This window comes from Dicentrarchus labrax, unplaced genomic scaffold, assembly GCF_905237075.1.
Source record: "Dicentrarchus labrax unplaced genomic scaffold, dlabrax2021, whole genome shotgun sequence".
NCBI lineage: Eukaryota > Metazoa > Chordata > Actinopteri > Moronidae > Dicentrarchus > Dicentrarchus labrax.
In genome coordinates, this window is record NW_026136722.1 from 6,452,697 (window position 1) to 6,472,691 (window position 19,995).

Genomic DNA, 19,995 nt, shown 5'->3' on the forward strand with positions numbered 1-19,995 from the left:
AACTGGTGTATTACAACCTGACTTGTTCTGAATGGGTCTCTGAGTGTGTGGTCAAAGAAAAAAACTAGTGCACTAGTGGTTGGTGGCTGTGGCAAAAAGTCAGGTCAGGAGGAAAACCAACCTACAGCGTCATTTTATGTTACATTAGTTGGCTACTTATCTATAATTTCTTCTTCTGAAGTGACCTAGATGGCGAATATTGATCTAACGTGACATAAAAGTCACATTGATTCTGATATGACATGTTGCAAAAAAACAGACCTGAATCTGATTTGGACCACATATGAAAGTGGCCCAAATCAGAAATGAAAAGATCAGTGCTGTTCACACAGTCATAAAAAAATCTGTCACATATTAAGAAAATCAAATTTGGGTCACTTTGGCCTGCAGTCTGAATGCGACCATAGTGTTATTTTTATCCCGCTCTTATTAAAGATGTATTTCCTTTCTCATTATATGTGCAGAAAATAGGGTTAGGGGGGAGAAAGACCAACAGTGGTCTCACCAAAAATAGCATAAACTCAATCAGTCAAACAATGAAAAATGACAAACAGTGAAGCACAATAAGACAAGAAGAACATGTGAGACTTGCTGGAAGCACAGAGAGAAAACACATTAAAAATACTGCAGAAAATATAAAACACACAGAAACCAACTGGATTCAACACTGGACAAACAACTCATAACTACTAGAACTAGAAGCATGTTTATTGGTTTACATCCCTTGTTTAATTAAATATTTAACTAATTACTGAATATAATAACTCCTCACAGTGTGATGCCTCATGATATATATCAATAAGATTAAAATTATAGCAGGAAAAAGTCACAAAATGGACAGTCAGTATAGGACTAGAATAAGTCAATTTTGTATTATTATTATTTTTAATATTCAAATATTTAGAGCAGGTAAGGTTATTAGCTAGATAATATGAGTTATTCTCCCCCAGTCCCAGTCAAGATAGTTTTACATTCGTTTGTATATGTAGATGACTCTCTTGCAGGACGAACAGCGATGCTCTACATCTTGACAGGAATCAATGCAGAACGGGATACAGCAGCAAAGAAAACACCTGTAGGATAAAACAAAGTGGATGGTAACTTTCTAGTTTTGTTCCTGAAGTAATAATAGTTTGTAAAACAACATTTTTTTGTTTCAGATTTTTAGTTTAAAATGATAGAAACTAGATGTGCAGCACGTTTCTAGCTAAAAGGTTGTTTTACCCAAAGAGGGCGAGTCCACCGCAGATGGCCCATGTCATCAGGCCGGCTGTGTGCTGTGTCTGGGTGATCACTGTCTGCTGGCAGTGGGGACACACAGTTTGTCCTGGGACGTCATGTAGTGCAGGTGATACTACTAGGTGAGCCACTGTGGAAGAAAAAACACACACACACATAAATTAAAGGTGTCCAGAGATGTTGGAAGTCATCCATCTTGTTTATATATATTCATATATCATAAAGAATATATGCTTTCATAGCCTATTGATGTGATCAACCTAGTGATGTGATTGTCAGAAATGACAAATAAAAGAAGAGAGGGTTTGGGGCACCCTGGTAGCTCACCTGTAGAGCTAGTGCCCCATGTACCAAGGCTAAGTCCTTGCTGCATGGGTTTGACTCTGACCTGTGGCCCTTTGCTGCATGTCATCTCTACAGCTGTCACTATAGGCAATAAAAGCCTCCAAAAATAGGGGGGTTCTGTGGATATGATCAGTGCAACTGAACTAAATACTCTTTTAATATGCCTTTAATGGAAGTGAAAGTATTTTTGCCAACTTGTGCCTCCTGCTTACCAACACGGCCACATAGTGTCTGTGCAGTACTAGATTTGAGTTACCATGCACACACATAACACCTCATTTGGGTCAGTGCAGGCAAAACACATAGTAATAGACTAGTTGTAACAAAGGTATAAATAGCAAATTAAACTAAGTAAAAGGCTAAAAAAAAAAAAAACAGTTCTGAGAAGGTTCAGTGCACCAACTGCAGGTACCTATTTTTCTCTTTTCACCAATTTTTGTTTGGCCCCATGTTCTATTTCAGACAGAAACATATTTATTTTTAAAGTTATTTTTTTGGCCTTTTCATGCCTTTATTATTAGATAGGTACAGCCAAAGATTCAGATTCCTTCAGAACTGGTCTTTCATTGGTAAGATGCAAATATTTGTACCTTCAAGGGATTAGGATTTTCCTTTTTATGATTATCACTTTTGATTTAGCACTTTTTATTAAAGGATTTCATTGATATGGGCATGTGTGACAACTTAAAGTGAGTGAAGTTATATACTTTCCACTTGGCTGTCATTACCAGATTTGAGGACAAAACATATCAACTGCACTGACTCAACAAGACCAGCAGAGGCTGCCAACAGTACATCAACTATAATCTGATATGGAGAGTCAATTTCTGTCTGTTTATAGTGCCTGTCAGGAAATTTAAGCCACTGAGGCATCTAAACTTAAAGTGTGTTGTTGTTTTTATTGAGTAGTGTGAAAGTCAGACAGACAGTAATGCAAACAATACCTAAAAATGTAAATCAATGTGAATTTGCCTGCAGTGCATTTGAGCTGTATTAGTGTGACATATATTTTTTATATGTGTAGTCCATGTGAAGAAGTAATATACCTGTGATAGAAACCCTGTAAACTCAAAGTGTGACTGTATTCCAGAAGAACAAACAGAGAACAATAGCTTTTTGTTATGCACAGAGGCCACAAATGGGCTATTCTTCAGATCACTTTGGTGGGAGACTGAAGACTTCAACCACTGACTTTGTGACACATTCACAAACTGGAACACAGTACCATCCATTTCACATATGTGTTTACAGTTTTATGTACTCTATGTGTGGGGTCTAAACGTGTATACAAATGGTACAACAATGCGCGTATCTCTGTTGTGTTTTACGCAGGAAAGCATTATTCTGGGACACGTGCATTGCCTTACCTTGTGTGACAGGTGCAGCAGGGGCCTGAGCAAAAGGAGCACCTGGCAGATGAAACACACAGTTTACCAAAGAAGGAAAGGACAAAACTGATATTTCCTTAATTCATCTGTCATAACATAAACGTATTTGCAAAAAATAAATGCAAGAGCATTATAATACTACTTTATTTTTGAAAGGGACCTATAATGCTTTTCCTCTGACATAAATGTAATGTCACAATGTCAGATGTGGATATAAAACGAAACCAAAGTGTCAAATAAAGAGGTAAAAGTATTTAAAAGTAATCCCTGGGAGCAATAAGCACAGAATTCAGACTGCCCTGCAGTGTTTCCAACCTCTTCTTCTTCTTTATGGGATGAGCTGACGCCGTAAGGTTCAAGTTTTTGTATGCAAAAGTGATTTACATATGTTGTGGTTTACGGTTATGTCCAGAGTTTACTGGTGGATATACTAGCCTAACTTGTTGCTGTTAGCTAAACCACTAGCATGAGGCACTGGTCATTACAGTGGTCCATTCATTTGCATGCCAGTATAAGATAAATACGGATGTTTTTGAAAAGGGAATTTGCAAGCTACACTAGTGTAGCCTAAGTCTTTGAATACAGAGCTGTACATGAACATAATAGGTTCCCTTTTTTGTGGATAATTTATGTTATGTGTTTGTATATGGTTATGTTTCTTACATGCCTACCCAAAGCATAATTTAAGAACAAAGGCCTATGTGTTATTTCTTTCACTGAAAAGGTGTGAAATACTGTTGTTAGGCCTCAAAACCCTGGTCAAGGTCACAATGACTAATGACGTCTCCAAAGTAACAGTATCATCTTTTAACCCGGGCAGATACAGACCTCCCTGGTATCCAGCAGGTGGAGGTCCTGCAGGGAAGCCCGGCTGAGGGTACATCCCTGGCTGGGGGTACATGCCTGGCTGAGGGTACATCCCTGGCTGAGGCCCTGGACCCCCGTAGTTCATAGGTGGCCCAGGATATGGTGGAGCTGATTCCTGTGGTGGGTATCCTTTTTCCATTTTCAGAAATCTTAACTGAGAAATGTGTAGGCTATTATTTATCTTTTAATTTCAATCAACTAGTTTTCAAGTTATCACATATGGGTTTACACTTATAAAAATAGATTTGACCTTTACTGGAGTGACACAATCTAATATGTTGTGAATAGGGATGAGCTTCAAAGGCCCTCCAACATCCCCCTTGAAAGCATGATGGCCATTCATCCATCCGTTAGCTTTACAGTGTTTGATGTATTATATATAAATGATTGACTGGTTTTGTTTCCCGTATATTATTTTCATTTCCCCAGTGTAATGTTCCCAATGGTATTGCTGCCACAACAAAGAGTGAACACTTTTTTCTACTATTCTTCAATGAATATTACCTAAAAGTGTTTTAAGAAATTAAGTATCAGATTAGACTGGTTTACTGAGCTTTATTGATTTCATTTATAAACAGTAACAGGCAGAAGTGAAGAATTGTAAAGTTTCACTGTTGATGCCAACAACTTTCACACATTTAGTTTTTACACTCTAACCACACGTTTCACATCCTCTTTGCAGTCCACACATGTGTGAGCATTCATTAGCTATTGCCACATTAATATCACTTAAAAACAATGCTGATAGCAGTGGCTCAGTCTGACCATAAAACAATAAAGCTCCAACGTGGAGGATTCAGTGGCATCGAAACTGCAGATTGCAACCAACTGAATACAGTTCTGCCTTCCAAGCACGTGGGAGAAATACTGCACTAATTTTGTCTGTTTGCTGTTTGGTGCTCGGCAGCTAGAGTACAGGGAGCAAAAATATAACCAAAAACAATGCAATGAGAACAGTGAGAGGGAACCAGCACAGTAAAGTTTCCCACAGCAAACAATGAGCTGAAACTCACTATGAAGCTCGAGGCGATTCAGGTTTCAGATCAAGGTGTGTTCATCACTACGAGCAACAGCTTTCAACTGGATTCACATTTGATACATTGTTATTATAAAAACCTTTATTTTAAAGGCACTTTAAGTAAAAGTAACACTGTAAAAATACTAATACATTCCTAAATTAAATATGCTATGATGATATTTTTTTTTGATTGAATTGTCAAAAAAGTTGTCAGTGGAGCAAAACATACAACATTTGCCACTGAAATGTAGATAAGTATAAAGTAGCAAGTAAATTGCAAGTACCTTAAAACCAAAAGAAGGGTCAAACTGTAGTATTACCACAGTAGCTGCCGGAAGTAGTGAAGGGCAGTTACCGTAAGGGTCGTTAGTTTAAAGGGAAAGGCACTGAGCAACTCAGCGGCGGTTTAGTAGCACTTTGCTTTGATAATGTTGCCCCACACCCTTCCTGATTCCTTACAGCCTCCTTTACTGATGCAATCAATACGTTACTGCAGCTGTGTCACACTTAGTTGGTCATGCAATACATCAGCATCAGCGGACTCGTGCTGTATTTTGCTAAAACAGAAGAATGTAGTGCCACAATGTATGCTGGCCAGTCTGTTGCTCATGAACGTTTTTTGGGACCTATCATAAATCCATCCTAAATCGATTAGAGAGACATGAGCCACATACACCGATGAGGCACTTAAATCCACCACAGTATTGCACTCAGTATTCAGTATTGCACTTGTGCCTCGCCCTGTTTTGTGTGAACATAGTGACTGGCTAAGGAATGGACATTAGAATACGCAGTTCTATGTTCACATTCTTCATTTTTTTTGCATCTGGTCTATACAGTAATGGAATAATAATACCAGCTAAATTAGGTTTATCAACATTAACACTGAAATTTAACACTGAAAACTGATAACTTTACCACAATAACAACAGCAGCTGATCATTATATAACTACAGATGTGTAAAAGAAGATTTACTTACTTGTGACTGTCCATCCAAAAAAGAGAGACAGTTAGGCACCCTCTTTCTGAGCTGATTGGTCCTGAGCGAGGCTGGAAGAAACACAGTAAAAACCAAGTTCAAACGGAAGAAAGATTGTGAGGTCGGAACAGGGCAGGATTAAAAACAACTAAAAAAATGCAAAGCCATAAAGGTAGTATTATTCTGTAGCCTTCTTCCTTTATATCGACATAGTGGAAATGCTGTGCAGTTGTACAAGTTGGGGGAGTGCCCCTCCCCTTTCTCCTCCCATTTTTCTGGCCTGGGTCTGAAGCTTTTTTTATACAGAAAATAAACAGGATAGGCCTACTATTACAGAGTTTGTTCAAATGATAACCAGTATGATAGAGTCACAAATACAGAGCTCAACAAAAAGAGAGGGAGAGTGACGTGGGTTTTCTAAGAACAAAGTGCTCTTTGTCGACTTAACATAATGCCTATCATTACATCCTTTCAGTCCGCAGTCCGGACAAATTCTTTTCTCTTTTTTTTTTGACATTTAAGAATGCATACATGTTTAAAGTAAGTAATTACTGTTACTCAGACCAAACTTTGTGTATAAGTGGGGTTTTCGCTTTCCATTCTCTCTGTTTGTCGACTCCCCCTCTGGTTTCCTGTGCATTCTCTCAGTGTGACTCACTTAATGGGAAACATGTGAGGTTTGTGTTTGAAAAAAAAGAAAACCTCAATGCTTTCCACAACAACTTTAGATAACGTCATATTTTAGCTTCTTTTAAAAGGAGAAGAGTGAGATCTGTATATATATCAAGCTGTGTTGTGTCCACGTCATAACCCACTCTGTTATGATGTTTCCTGATTATTACATTAGTACATTAGCTGTCACCATGTTCTACTTCTATACATACAAGAGAAACATTTATGATAAAATGACATTGCAATAGGTCCAATTAAAGGTTAAGTCCACCTGTCTTTGTAACTCATTAAAGAATCATTCACCCATGATGTGTTACAGCTGTATTAATTTGTGAGTTTTTTCACAAATCATTCAGGCCACTATTAATATAAAAAGATATATCAAAAAAATACAAGTGTATTCCTGTCTGTGTTTGTTGTTTGTCTTACTTCTTTATAATTGACCTTTTATTGTCCTCCTCTACTTGTCTTCACTTGTTTTGTGGTGTGATTTGCAAATCTAGACAGGAAAGATTATTTATAAATGTCTGTACACATTTCACAAACATGAGAACATTCCCGATCAGCCAAAATAAGTTAAATCACCTGTGTGAGTGAACAGCAGAACCTATAAATGTGACCTTTCAAACATTTTAGGAAGTTGTAGTGTTTCACTGCACACACTGTAGTATTTGTTATGCAAATTACATAATTCGGAAATTACAAAAGTACATAACTTTCCAGTAAATCTTTTTTAATTGCTTCCCTTAGCACATTCATGATCTTGCAAAACAGTCAAATTCACGTGAAGATAAATGGCTTCAAGCAAATAGTATTGGAATGAGGAAAACATTCAGACAAATAACAATTCTGTAAAAATAATTATGAATGGTACTGCTCTGCCCAAGCAAGATTCTCTGGAGCTCATTATTTCTCACTATGTCTTGCTCTCTGGTGTGTTTTAAGGATACACACTGTTTCACAATGTGTGTCTGTGCAATCTTGCTTATCCAGACATTCTCTCCCCCACACTAAGTGAATGTGAATGAGCTGAACACATGACTTTGACACATGAAGGCCTGATGACTCTTCAGGATGCGGCGGAGGATACACAGAGGCCACAGGATAATCACAAGAACATTACCCATTGCATCTGGAATTCACTGCATTACAGCTACACTGATAAGGTGGACACTGGAAGTTACTGCTTGGCCTTCAAATCCAAAGATTGTCTATTTTGTTTGCCACTAGAGGTCAGTATAGTTGCAGCATTTCCTTCCTTCCTAGGCAGGGAGAGCAGGATGTGGGGTCAGTTTACATGTTAAGGACCCTTCAGCAGGAAAAATACCAGAACACACACAGAGCGACTCTCACTATGCCAGCCAAGAATTGCCTGACATGAAGAAACCATATTTTCTTCTGAATCTTTCAATGACACATTTTTTGTGAATGCCTGATTATTGATGTATTTGATGCAGTTTTTATACTAAAAGATCTCCTTAAAAAGCTTAAAGATCCCTTTCCAGACATGAATTAAGACATATATACAAATAGTCTGCTTCAAACAATAATGTGTGTCTGATATGTTCTTTCCATAAAAAAGTATAATTTCCACATTGAAGTCCCTAAAAGAAGCATCTACTCCTTCAACCTCATTAAAAATCTTTGAATATTTTCTTGTGATAATCCTGTGACCTCTGTGTATCCTCCGCCACCTGAAGAGTCATCAGGCCTCAAGCAAGATGTTTCCTACTTCACTGGAAAGGCTATTCAGTTTCAGTTTATGTGAACTGGTGGCTTTAAGTTTCTATGTTCACCACTAGACTTTCAAACTGTTACGCTTGTAGGCCCCGCCCCTTAAAATCATGTTTTCAGTGTGCTCACTTTCATCAGATGAATGTGAAGACATCCATCTAGTGTTAAACTCTGCCCATACATCATTCTGCACAGTGAAAATCAAAAATCCAACTGTAGGAACAAGAAAAAAAACATATTTAGGAGTGGAGGGGGACTTTAAGTTTCAGTGTGCAACACTCTCTTATACCAATCAATAGTACACTGCTCTACACTAGGGTGTGTTTGCACTAAGCAGAACCAGTTTAAAAGTACAGGTAATTACTTTTAAACTGGTTCTGCTTAGTTTGAAACAATGTCTTCAAATGTATCCATATTAGTGCGCTAATGACCACAGTCATATTGAAATGCAAGTTTTGATAATGCTTTGGAAATGTAAAATACAATTTAATCAATTTAATCAATGTGCAATATATGACTTTTGCAGTGGTCATATAAGATTTACTCCAATTTTACTATTATCTTAGTGGTGGTAATCAGGAAGTCAAAAGTAAGAAAGAAAGAATCAGTGTTGCAGAACACAGTGGGATAAACTAACATTTCAGGATCAGAGGTCAGTGCTGGTGTGTCATTGTCTCCAGTGATCCACAGCTCCATCCCCATGTTGCCAGTCTTCATGGATCAATTGCTTTGACACTTATTTCATGCTCTGAAGTTTCAGGACAAAAACCTCTTATTTCAAGTTTAGACTTGCATCCTGGTATATTCTCAACCTTATCTCAGGATAAAATATCTAATTCTTTGGTTTAGACTTTTGTTGCATGAGAGACAGACAGAGAGAAAGAGGTGCAGGACAAGATTACAAATGCGTGTGTATATGTAAAGGTCTGCAGATTCACAGTTCACAATGTAGTAGTAGTATGAATTTTGGAATAAAACGTATGAATTACTGTTCTTATACTGTATTTGTGCAATGTTGCACAGGTATGATGACTTTTCTGATGATTCATGATAAAAGGTCAGCTTCCCAGATGTTGTAGGTTGTATGTGTATCAACAGCACCTGTCTGACTACATTTCCTTGTTACTGCCATCTTACCACTTGTCACTGATATAGTATATTATTTTATTCTGAAGGAACAGCCTCATCCTTAGTTTCCAGTTACTTTCTGTGTATTTTATTTTGAAAAAGTTGGTGCATAGCCTTGCCTCTGTGTGTGTGTGTGTGTGTGTGTGTGTGTGTGTGTGTGTGTGTGTGTGTGTGTGTGTGTGTGTGTGTTGGTTGTTAGTTGGTTGGACCTCTTGTCATCCAGGACCAAAAGTTTAAGTTTGTTTGATTCACATGAGTTACATGTGTACACCAGCACAAATCTTCCTATTTGTTTTAATGTACAAATAATGTCTTTAGAGGAAAATGTGTGGGAACGAGAGCAAGTTGAACCTCTCACAATCAAGCCACACGTTTTGATGTATTTTTTGTGTATGTGCAAAGCTACGGGAGTAGATACACGCTTAAAAAAAACATACAGAAGAAGAAAAAGATGAAATAAGTATGGAGATGAACAAGCAGTGTTTTTTGCACATTCAGGCACACTGAATTATTATTTTTTTGTCTTTTTTGCCATTAATGGACAGACACAGCTGAAGAGACACAGGAAACTGGGAGAATAAAATATAATAGAATAAACTTTATTGTCCCTGAGGGGAAATTTGTCTTGGGCAGAGTGCTGCAGTTTGTTGCTTCACAGAAACAAGCATACCTCAACAACAGAAACACATCTAAAAAACATAAAAAGTCAACATAAAAACATCTTAAAACATGGAAGACACTACATTTTTACACAATGTGGCAGCTTAAATTGGAATCAAAACATGGGTCGCTGCAGTAAGGACCTGGTTCACATACACACTACTCTTTCTACCTGGACATCTTTGTTATTCTCACTTAGACAGACAACAAGAAAATGTGAGAATTGCAGCACGCCTAGACCTGCTGCTACTTTCACAACTGGGACGCCCACTGATACAGGAAGCCCTGCTTCAGTCGAATCCCAGACTTTACTGACATACTATCACATGTATTGTTGTTATCACATGTATTGTTATTATCAAATGTATTCCGCCCTCGTCTCAAAACTTCATCTGTAACTGTTGTTTTATGTGGGATATGTATTCAAGAACGGACACACCCAAAAAGAGAGATTTCCTTAGCTACCCTCTCTCTTTCTCTTCAGTGAGCTAAAACCCCTAATCTTTTAATAACAAGTTAAATAATGTGTTTCTTTTCACAGTGTACCTTCCATATGTGTGTTGGTTAAATAACTGGTGTTGTGAGTGTGATAGAAAGGTTGGTAATGACTACAAAGAAGGGACAAAGAAGGTACAGAGGCAGGGAGGAGGGCCGAAAAAATATATGTCATGTTAGCCTTAGTTCTGCTAAAATAAACTGTCAGGTTAATGATTAATGTAAAATAATCTCACCTACAGCTGGCATACTCTTTTTAGGGTAGGCCTATATGAAGGTTGGAGGGGAAGCTGCAGCGAGAGGAAGTGGTTTTTTTTACTTCCAAAAGTGTTACGCTGAGCTGCTGCAGCCAGAGACATAGGTGGTGAGTACAGATTTACTAAAATGCTCTTCATTTCTTTGCATGTATTATTAATTAACTCATGTAGCAGTGTTTGAACCAACTTCAGTCATGGGTTTGCTTTAAATGCATGTTTATTATCCCTTTAACAATGTCGCAGAGGTAGTTATTCCAGGCATATATTTATTTAATGTTTTGCAAAAATGTATATATCTTTTATAAATCTGGGCCCCCTGCCCCTCGAACATCCTATGCACAGTAGCAGTATTTTTTTTTTCTAAATGAAAAATCTGCAGGCTCAAGGTAAAAGGTTGCAAAATGTTTTAAACAACAGCCAGTTTGAATGATGCTGACTATGATTTCACAGTCATTTGCTTATAAGATTCACATCTGTCGACAGAGCAACAACTGAGGTTTTAACGTCAGCCTCTTCATGGGGAGCAAGACAGCAGGGAAAATAGTGTCATACCGATCGCCAGAAGTTGCCAAGTCTAAAGTGCTCCTTGAGCCTTTTAACTTCCCAACTTTTACCCTTAAGTCCTGATTGGATATTTGACTTGCTCCAGTTTTATTTTTATAGATCCATCAAAGTGTGTGGGGGGAAAGTCCACTGCATATTAACAGTACTGCTGTATTACACCACTCTCATTTTAAACATAAAAAGTTCTGTTAATTATGTGAGTAGCCAAACATTTTGCAAACACTGTTAAAAGAGTAGTATAGGATCCAACAAGAACACACTGAAACATGGGCGAGAGGCAATATAATATGCATGTGGGTGTTTCAGTGTGTGTGTATGTGTGTGTGTGTGTGTGTGTGTATGTATGTGTATAAGAGAGAGAGATCACTTCAAGATTTTTTCTGAACAGCTCCTCATCCAGTTGTGCAACCACAACAACTCAATATACAACAGGTACAGAGCCTGTGTGCATTACTGCTGGTATGTGTAAAAACAATATAAACGTAAAATAGCTGTGATCTTTTGAGTGAGTCATGTTTCAGTTGGGAACTCACAATGTGCCATCTCTTCACTGATGGAATAAATTGAATTAATTTGACAGCTAATCTATACTTCTATGGAACCAGTGTCCTTGAAACAAAGGAACATGTGATAAAGCATCATCAACTGATTTTATGCTGCACACAGCATGAGGTACTACATTGTTGGAGTAAGTCTGAGGTCTGAGAACAAGAACTCCATTGCCAGCGACAACAGGCTTAACTGTAATCTCTCTGCATATGACAAATAAATAACTTGTACTAATTAATTTTTGCAATACTTTGTTCTATGTCTTGCAATGGAATCTCACTGTTTTCTGGTTTGAAATCACGATCAGAATTTGTTGTGCAATACTTTTTTCATAGTTTCAGTTTCAGTAAAAACTCCAAAGGCCAGGTTCTGTCTTGAATCTTTATTGGGAGTGTCTTTGGATTGTTGCATAGCTGTACAACCAACAACAACAACTGGTTTAACCAAACACAGCCTCCAAGAAAACTCCTGTGGATCATAACATTAAGCACAAACACACTTTAAGAATTGCCCATGACTGCTTTGCTGCCCTCTGGTGACCTTTCAGTTACAGATTGAGAGTTTCTTAAAATCCCAATTGATTTGGGGAGGCTTTTTTCATTGTGGGAACATTTTGACCTTGTTGTTTGACCCATATGATTGTGCCTCTGTAGCGCTGTTACAGCTGTGGGAACTTTGTGACCCTCAATGATTTGGTGACAGCTACTTAATTGTGGGAATATTGTGACCTTACATGACCAGTGATAGCTCTTGTACATACATCTGTCCTTGATTATGATTTCTAAATCATCATCCGATCAGAGGAAAATAAGTTTTAGACAGAAATCTGCCCACCATCTTAAAAAGTTAAATCTGAGTTTAAAGGTCCAGTGTGTAACATTTAGGAAGATCTATTAGCAGAAAAAGAATATTATATTCATTGATATGGTTTTCATAATCACCTGAAAATAATAAAAGTTGTGTTTTCGCTATCTGTTTTTATCTATAGACGCCGCAGGTCGCCTTTCATGGAGGCCATCATGTTGAACCACCATGTTTCTTCAGTAGCCCAGAAGGACAAACCTAACACTGGCTCTAGATAGGGCCATTTGAATTTTTCACGTATTTTGTGGCCACCCCACCCCCAGGGGTGCAAATAGGGCTTTAGTCAAGTTTATTACTGAAAAACCTTGGCTTTTGATCAAGTCTTATCGACTTGCAGTGAGGTTTCTTGAGACCAAAACCTGTATGGGTCAGGATCAGGTCTCAGTTTCATGGCTCTGATATTATATGTGATATTCATTGCTACTGTGTGTGTGTGTGTGTGTGTGTGTGTGTGTGTGTGTGTGTGTGTGTGTGTGTGTATTATTGAAGGAATGCAGCAATCACTTAATAACAACAATGTAAGTAACTTATCTTTCTCAGTGTGGTTACTGTGCAATGTCTATAAAGCCTCTTTTATCAGTATGATAAGAAATTATCTTAAATATTGTGTTTGCTATTATTTTAAATTTAACAAAAAGGCCTATTAACAAGGCAAGCTGTGTTTGTGCTGTGTTTGTTCACAGTCATTTAGTCACAAAAGCGTCCTGTATTTAGACTAAACAAGTTGATATACAGATACAGTGAGTATTGTAGTGTACAGTGAGTACATAATGGAGAAAAAATTAAACAGCCATAGTCCAGTCACGTTTGGCACAAAAGCGTAGAATACTTGAGTCTTTCAATATCTTTGTCAGCAATTATATTGTAGGACATTTAATCTACATGTTAACATTATATACCCACACTCTGAGATTAGAACCTAATTCAGAATTCCCTTCACGCATTAATTTCACATTTAGAAGTTCAATAGCTCATTCAAAGTTAGACAAGTGGACATTTTTTGTTGACTTCAGAACAGTTGGCAATAGACTGGTTTTAATTTGGAACAGTAATTTATAGCCATCAGTAGATTAGTCCATGTCTTAAAGGTTTTAATGTTAAAACAAAACCTAAATCTTAGCTCTTGTTTCTGTCTCTTTTCTTGCGTCTCACACCTACATTCTCCAGTGAAAGACAAATATTTGCTACCGTACTATGAAGCTCAATTCCTTATACGCCTCTGGTAACACATTTACAGATCTGAACTATTGATGGGCAGGAATGCCAATAAGTTAGCAAACATAATGGATGAGCAATAGAGTGAAGTGAGAGGCCTGACTCCTGTGTCATAAGGTGCAGTTTGTGATAACGAACTCATCACACCCTTGCGCATTGAATATTTGGCCATTGGCCAATCGAGGGAGAAGGTCTGATAGGGCAGAAGCAAGGGAGCGGCCAGAAGGTCCACATTCACCTGACTCTCTGTGTCTGTCATAGACATTCAGGCAGTACTTACGGCATGAGGGACTAGGACTGCCAAAAGCCAAAGAGCTATTGAAAGAAAATACAAAAAAAAACATTAAATCAAAAAGGATAGAGGAGACAAGCTGGCGAAGCGGTGAGAGATTGTCAAATTAAATATCTATCAATATCTGTCTAGACCCACAGTGAACCGACTGCAGGATTACAATCATCATGGTAACACTGGACTTCAGGACACTGACGGTGCCGGTGGGTATTGTGCGGATACTGGAGATGATCTTAACCTGCATTACCTTCAGCCTGGTGGCATCAGTCGGCCGCGGTATTGACTCCTTCTGGACGTGGTGCATGTTCACATGGTGCTTCTGCTTCTGCGTCACCTTCCTCATACTCCTCCTGGAATTCACCAGCCTCAGCTCTAAGTTGCCCATCTCCTGGGATGACTTCACTACCGCTTTTGCCATGTTGGCTACCCTAATGGTGGGTACTTTTTTTATTTTGTTATTTGTCTTTGCCCACAGATATTTCCAGAATCAACTTGTCACAGGTACATTTGTGATTAGCTACTGTTTCTGATTATTACTATCGTTGGGAATATTAAATTCTATATTATAAATGCATTTATGAGTATTTGAGCTTTGATAAAAAATAAGGATTTTTGAGAGAATACATTACACAATGTCATTTTAGTCCCAATTGAATTTACAAACCTAAACAGAGGGGTACCAAAGGTATCCAAATCCACATTACCTCTACAATTTGATGAATAAACTTAAACAGTCCCATATTGGGGCTTTAATTATGGGGGACTTTCATAAAGCCACAGCTGTAACTCCCCAAAACAGTTACTGATTTCACTTGTTTGACTGACTTTGAAATTAGACTTCTGTAAATACTATTTGGTGCTAAAAGATTAGTACAATATGGTTCTGAAATGTTCTCATAAGCCACGCTTGGTTCAACTGTGAGTACTGCACAAGAAAAAACAAACAAGAATATCTCAAAGAAAGCATAATTTCACACTTAATTTTGACCTATCTCTCATACAGATACTGGCAGCGTCCATCATCTATCCCATCTTCTTCGCTTGCTCTAACTGCGGCAAACAAATTGGTGCTACTGTTACTTCCTGTCTGGCCTTCATCCTGTACGCTGTTGAGGTTGGGCTAACCCGGGCTAAACCCGGTGAGCTTAGTGGATTTCTGTCCACAGTCTCAGGCCTCCTCAAGGTTCTGGAGGCCTTTGTGGCCTGCATCATCTTCATCTGCTTGGAGCCCACTCAGTACACTAGGTTTGCAGGGCTCCAGTGGTGTGTCGCTGTCTACTCCATTTGCTTTATTTTTGCCCTCGTTGTCATAATTTTTACCATCTGCCGCCTTCTGTCTCTCTTCCCTGCACCATTTGATAAAATCCTGATAGCCTGCAACGTGTTAGCAGTGTTGATGTACATCACAGCTGTGGTCATCTGGCCGTTGTACAGCTTCAAGAACAACCCAAGGCCGAGCTGGTGTGCGGCCGGGGGTCGGCTCGGGGCTGTTTGTCCATGGAATAAATTAGTGGTTATCTCTTTCATGACATGTTTTAACCTTGTTGCTTACATTGTAGATACGTTTTATTCTTTTAGACTGGTGTTCTTCGTCAGCAGAACATAGGTTGCAGATATGCCTCATATTTCAGCCGTTGCCAATCTTTGAAGTCCGCTGTAACTCAAAGGCTGGACATGAGCAGGATAATTGTATGTACTAAAGCATCCCCAGTACAACTTGTTAAATATGTTTTATTTCAATGTTGGTGGTGACCCAACACTCTTTCCAAACACTGTTTGTCCGAATAAGGGTAACTTTTATTTGTCATGATGACGCACAAATTGGTTTTAACTTCAGGGAAATGTAATCTCTAAAATAATTTCTCCTCTTTCCTTTTTTCTTCCTCCATGATTTTAATCTGATCTTTATTAATTATCTCATATTGTTACAGCATTGATGTGATTGTGTTAGTCTCAGTTGCAAACTCATTTAGTGCATATTCTTTTCAGCATGTGAAATATAAATAAACTGTGTTAAAAGGTCTGTGGTTCTTCTTTCATCCCCATGGGTGTCACTATTATTTGGTTGTTTTAAGTAACAAATAACACTCATGAATTAATGAATAAATCATAAATGAATACCCTGTTTAATGGTTAAATAGGTACAGTGGGGCCCACCCTGTCCTTCACAAAGGATGTTTGCAAAGGTGTGTCGAAGTGTGCATAGGTATAGCTATAGATTCCAAAACTCCACTCCCATATTTCTATAATGAGCAATGAGAGACGGTGGGGGGGGAACTTGTGCACGTTGAAGCTATTCATTGACTAGATGCTTTGACTGAAAATAATCAGCAACTGTTTTAATAATTAATAATTTCAGTAATTTTCGAGTTAAAAAAAAGGCTTTTATTCATCATTTATCACTGTCAATTAAATATCTTTGTTTTTGGGACTTTTGGTCCAATAAATTTGACATTTGAAGACATCATCTTGGGCTCTTGGAATTACTGATTTGACATTTCAAAGAGTACAAAACTAAACGATTAATCAAAAAATATCAGCAGATTCATCTATAATGAAAACAACTGTTAGTTGGACATGGCAAGTAACATTGGCCCCAATTATAATTATTATTTAAATCAGGACAGACAAGTGAATGAATGTTAATTATAACACACGATATTTGATGATTAAATCTAGACAGAAAGTCTTTGCCACTTAGACTCTCAGATTTCTGCCCTGGGCAACAAAAAGATACATTCCCCACATGGAGTCCAGACACTGGCTATGGTGGCTTATGACTCTGCTGAGGCTGACTGGCTGATAAAAAAATGAAGCTGATGAATCTGCAAAGACTGGGCGATGGTGGGGAAGTGACAGGGTGCATATAACAGCAGCATGAATGAGCTGAAGGCAGGAAGAGATTTATATTTAAAAAGACAGCAGCAAGATGCCAAGCTTAAAATGCAGGTGTGTCACTGCGCTTATTGGATAGAAGCTGAAGAAAACAGCTGATATAGAAAGCAAGGAAATTATGGGTGAGCATGCGTGAGAGGAGTGAACGCAGGATAGAAAAAGAAATTAACTACAGGCCTATATGCAAAAGTATAGTGTTCCTGACTGAACATTCACTATAGCTTCAGTTAAACACTGTCACAAAATGCATTCACTCCTCTGTGTTGCCACACTTAATGATGAGACGAAACAATATAGAGGAGAGGTGCTTCACATGTTTGTATGTTTAGCCTTTATCTTACAGTATAACTAAAGCAAGTGAGTAATTGGTCAGGTTTAAAGCCTGTTTTTTCTTCTTCTTTCTCTATCAGCGACAGCCATGAGAAATCTTGAGAGTTAGATAACCTTTGGCCAGTCCAGGAATTACTGCTCTCTGGTCAAAATGGAGACTCAGGACTTGGTGATGATCTTGTAAACACTCATAAAGAGAAAGTGAGAGAGAAAAAGAAGGAAAGAAAGAGAAAAGAGGAGAGACAGGAATAAAATCACATCTATTTTAGTGCTTGTCATTGATGATTAGTTGCTCTTTGGTGCAAAAAGGCTGTTTCATATAGGCAACATAAATTGTGCTTTTGGTTGCAGGCAATGTTAACACTGATGTAAGGAAATATGATCACAACACTAAAGTAAATACACTAAAGCGTCATACTGCAGTTTCTGTTTTGTTTTGTGTGAAGGCAGATTTTAAAAAGAAGCTCTATTAAAAATATAAATCCTCAACATTCAACCTTTTTAGCACCTGATATATCATTTTGATTCCACAAAATCCATAAAAACAGCTAACCCAGCTTCAAGCTCTTGTTATACCAAATAAATAACGACAGGATAAGAGTAATTTTCCTTAGAATGTGACCTACACCCCATCATTGTGTTGGAGATTAGCTTCTGAACAAGGCTTGTGCTGAGGACCAGAGTCCAGTGTGTGTGTTGTGAGGTGATCATGATAACACCCAGCCAGTATCCAATCCGTGGAGTGAAAGAGGGGCCATAAAGTGCGCAGATAAGCCCTGGATGCTCGGTTTGAATATATACACCACCACACTCATTTCAAATACCACACCTGCACGGGCTCTGGCCTACATGGATTTCTTCAACTGGATCTTTGCTGCACTGCAGGACTGACTTTTGAAACAAAAACATACTCATCCTGTCCAACCATGGTCCATGTGGAGTTGCGGTCGGTCACCCAGCCTGTGGGCATCATGCGAATAATGGCGGCCATCCTCACTTGTATGTGTTTTAGCCTGGTGGCATCAGTGGGATATGTGTCATCTCCCTATTGGGCATGGTGCATGTTCACCTGGTGCTTCTGCTTCTTCTTCACCTTCCTCATTGTCGTCCTGGAGTTCACCACTGTCAATACAAAATTACCTTTCGCCTGGGAAGATTTCACCACTGCCTTCGCTATGCTGGCGACCCTCATGTGCTTTGCCGCCTCCATCATCTACCCCACCTTTTTCACCTGCGCGACCTGCCACCGTCAAATAGGTGCCTCTGTGGTGTCCTGGGTGTGTCTCGGGGTGTATGTAGGAGAAGTGGTCTTAACTCGCCTTCTTCCGAGTGGGGAGAACATTGGGTTCCTCTCCACATTGCCCGGCATAATGAAGATGCTGGAGACGTTCCTCGCCTGTCTGATTTTCACGTCCCTGGAGAAAAGCCAGTTCGGCTCCCCAGAACTGCAGTGGTGCGTGGCCGTGTACTCCTTGTGCTTCATCTTTTCCATCGTGATAATCCTTCTCACCCTTGGAAAGCTGACTTCTTATTTTCCATTTTCTTTTGAGAAGCTAGTGATTGTCTATAACATTTTGGCAGCAGTGGTGTATATGACAGCTATGGTGATCTGGCCACTGTATAGTTTCCGCACCAAGAGACCCAGTAACTGCGGTTCCCTATGTCCCTGGGATAAACTGGTGGTGGTCACATTCATGACGATCTTAAACTGTATTGTTTACACCCTGGACACTGTCTACTCTATACGTCTTGTGTTCTGTGTCAGTAACCAGTGAAAATGTGCCTGGGGTTTGAATTAATGATAACAAAAAACTTGGGACAGGGTTTTATACTGTGCCAGAGTTAGAAAGATGTATTATTGTTGTTGCTTTATATATATATATTCTGCTTATTCTGCTGTTGCTCTCAAAGATGAGTGATAACAATAATGAAATGTTGGCTGCCCAATATATGGAAAATAAACAGACTTAGTTAATGATTCAAACTGTAGTTTCACTGTCATAAAAAATAGCGTGGGAGAACTTTGGATCCTGAGACACAAAGGTTAATTAAACAGTGCAGGTAATAATACTGAGCTCTTACATTAGTTTATTACACTGGGTTACAGTCAAATTATGCCGCCTGTAAATTTACATGTGTTTTCACATTCATGTTCGTTATCTCTATATTTGTGGGTTTGCTGAGAAAAAGAACACGTTGACACTTTTGGAAATGTTCTTGTTCAACTTCTTGATTAGTCATAACTCTTGAGAGTTAGACAACTGATGCCGAATATGATACTGATTGAAAATGTCAGGAAATTATCTTCCTGGTCAATAACAGCCCTGCCCTGTAAAACCACAACATGTTGCTTTCCTTAAGGCATGAAAAACACTGTCTAATGCTTATTGTGATAAATTAATTTCCTAGTGTACTGTAGGGCATTGACCACAGATAAATGTAAACTGAGTGTAGGACATGCACACTGACAGGCAAACAGAACAGCCAATGAAAGATGAGATTG

At 38.6% G+C, this 19,995-nt stretch overlaps 3 protein-coding genes across 4 annotated transcripts; 2 read left to right on the forward strand and 1 right to left on the reverse strand.

Moving 5' to 3' along the window:
- Positions 1 to 687: 687 nt before the first annotated feature.
- On the reverse strand, positions 688 to 6,078 carry LOC127356463 (cell death-inducing p53-target protein 1 homolog). Of its 2 annotated transcripts, none has more exons than XM_051388233.1 (5): positions 5,838 to 6,078; positions 3,801 to 3,993; positions 2,952 to 2,993; positions 1,225 to 1,369; positions 688 to 1,073 (listed from the first exon to the last, which is right to left on the reverse strand). In XM_051388233.1, the coding sequence occupies exons 2-5, from the start codon at positions 3,976 to 3,978 to the stop codon at positions 968 to 970; spliced, it is 471 nt and encodes a 156-aa protein (XP_051244193.1). In that variant the 5' UTR covers positions 3,979 to 3,993; positions 5,838 to 6,078; the 3' UTR covers positions 688 to 967. The 2 variants fall into 2 exon arrangements, with proteins under 2 accessions (XP_051244193.1, XP_051244194.1); XM_051388234.1 differs by lacking the exon at positions 5,838 to 6,078 and adding an exon at positions 5,142 to 5,297.
- Positions 6,079 to 10,754: 4,676 nt separating this feature from the next.
- Positions 10,755 to 16,290, forward strand: LOC127356866 (myeloid-associated differentiation marker homolog). Its single transcript, XM_051388920.1, has 3 exons — positions 10,755 to 10,890; positions 14,400 to 14,701; positions 15,271 to 16,290. The coding sequence occupies exons 2-3, from the start codon at positions 14,435 to 14,437 to the stop codon at positions 15,871 to 15,873; spliced, it is 870 nt and encodes a 289-aa protein (XP_051244880.1). The 5' UTR covers positions 10,755 to 10,890; positions 14,400 to 14,434; the 3' UTR covers positions 15,874 to 16,290.
- A 2,018-nt stretch (positions 16,291 to 18,308) lies between these two features.
- On the forward strand, positions 18,309 to 19,476 carry LOC127356928 (myeloid-associated differentiation marker homolog). Its single transcript, XM_051389009.1, has one exon. The coding sequence runs from the start codon at positions 18,419 to 18,421 to the stop codon at positions 19,265 to 19,267; it is 849 nt and encodes a 282-aa protein (XP_051244969.1). The 5' UTR covers positions 18,309 to 18,418; the 3' UTR covers positions 19,268 to 19,476.
- Positions 19,477 to 19,995: the final 519 nt, after the last annotated feature.

What these genes read in the sequence shown, in the direction of transcription:
- LOC127356866 (XM_051388920.1), top strand. Translation starts at nt 14,435, where the DNA reads ATGGTAACACTGGACTTCAGGACACTGACGGTGCCGGTGGGTATTGTG. An exon ending in CCATGTTGGCTACCCTAATG is followed by an intron (nt 14,702 to 15,270) that starts GTGGGTACTTTT and finishes TCTCTCATACAG; the next exon opens with ATACTGGCAGCGTCCATCAT.
- LOC127356928 (XM_051389009.1), top strand. Translation starts at nt 18,419, where the DNA reads ATGGTCCATGTGGAGTTGCGGTCGGTCACCCAGCCTGTGGGCATCATG.
- LOC127356463 (XM_051388233.1), bottom strand. Translation starts at nt 3,978, where the DNA reads ATGGAAAAAGGATACCCACCACAGGAATCAGCTCCACCATATCCTGGG. An exon ending in TGCTGCACCTGTCACACAAG is followed by an intron (nt 1,370 to 2,951) that starts GTAAGGCAATGC and finishes TTTCTTCCACAG; the next exon opens with TGGCTCACCTAGTAGTATCA. An exon ending in GGTGGACTCGCCCTCTTTGG is followed by an intron (nt 1,074 to 1,224) that starts GTAAAACAACCT and finishes TTTATCCTACAG; the next exon opens with GTGTTTTCTTTGCTGCTGTA.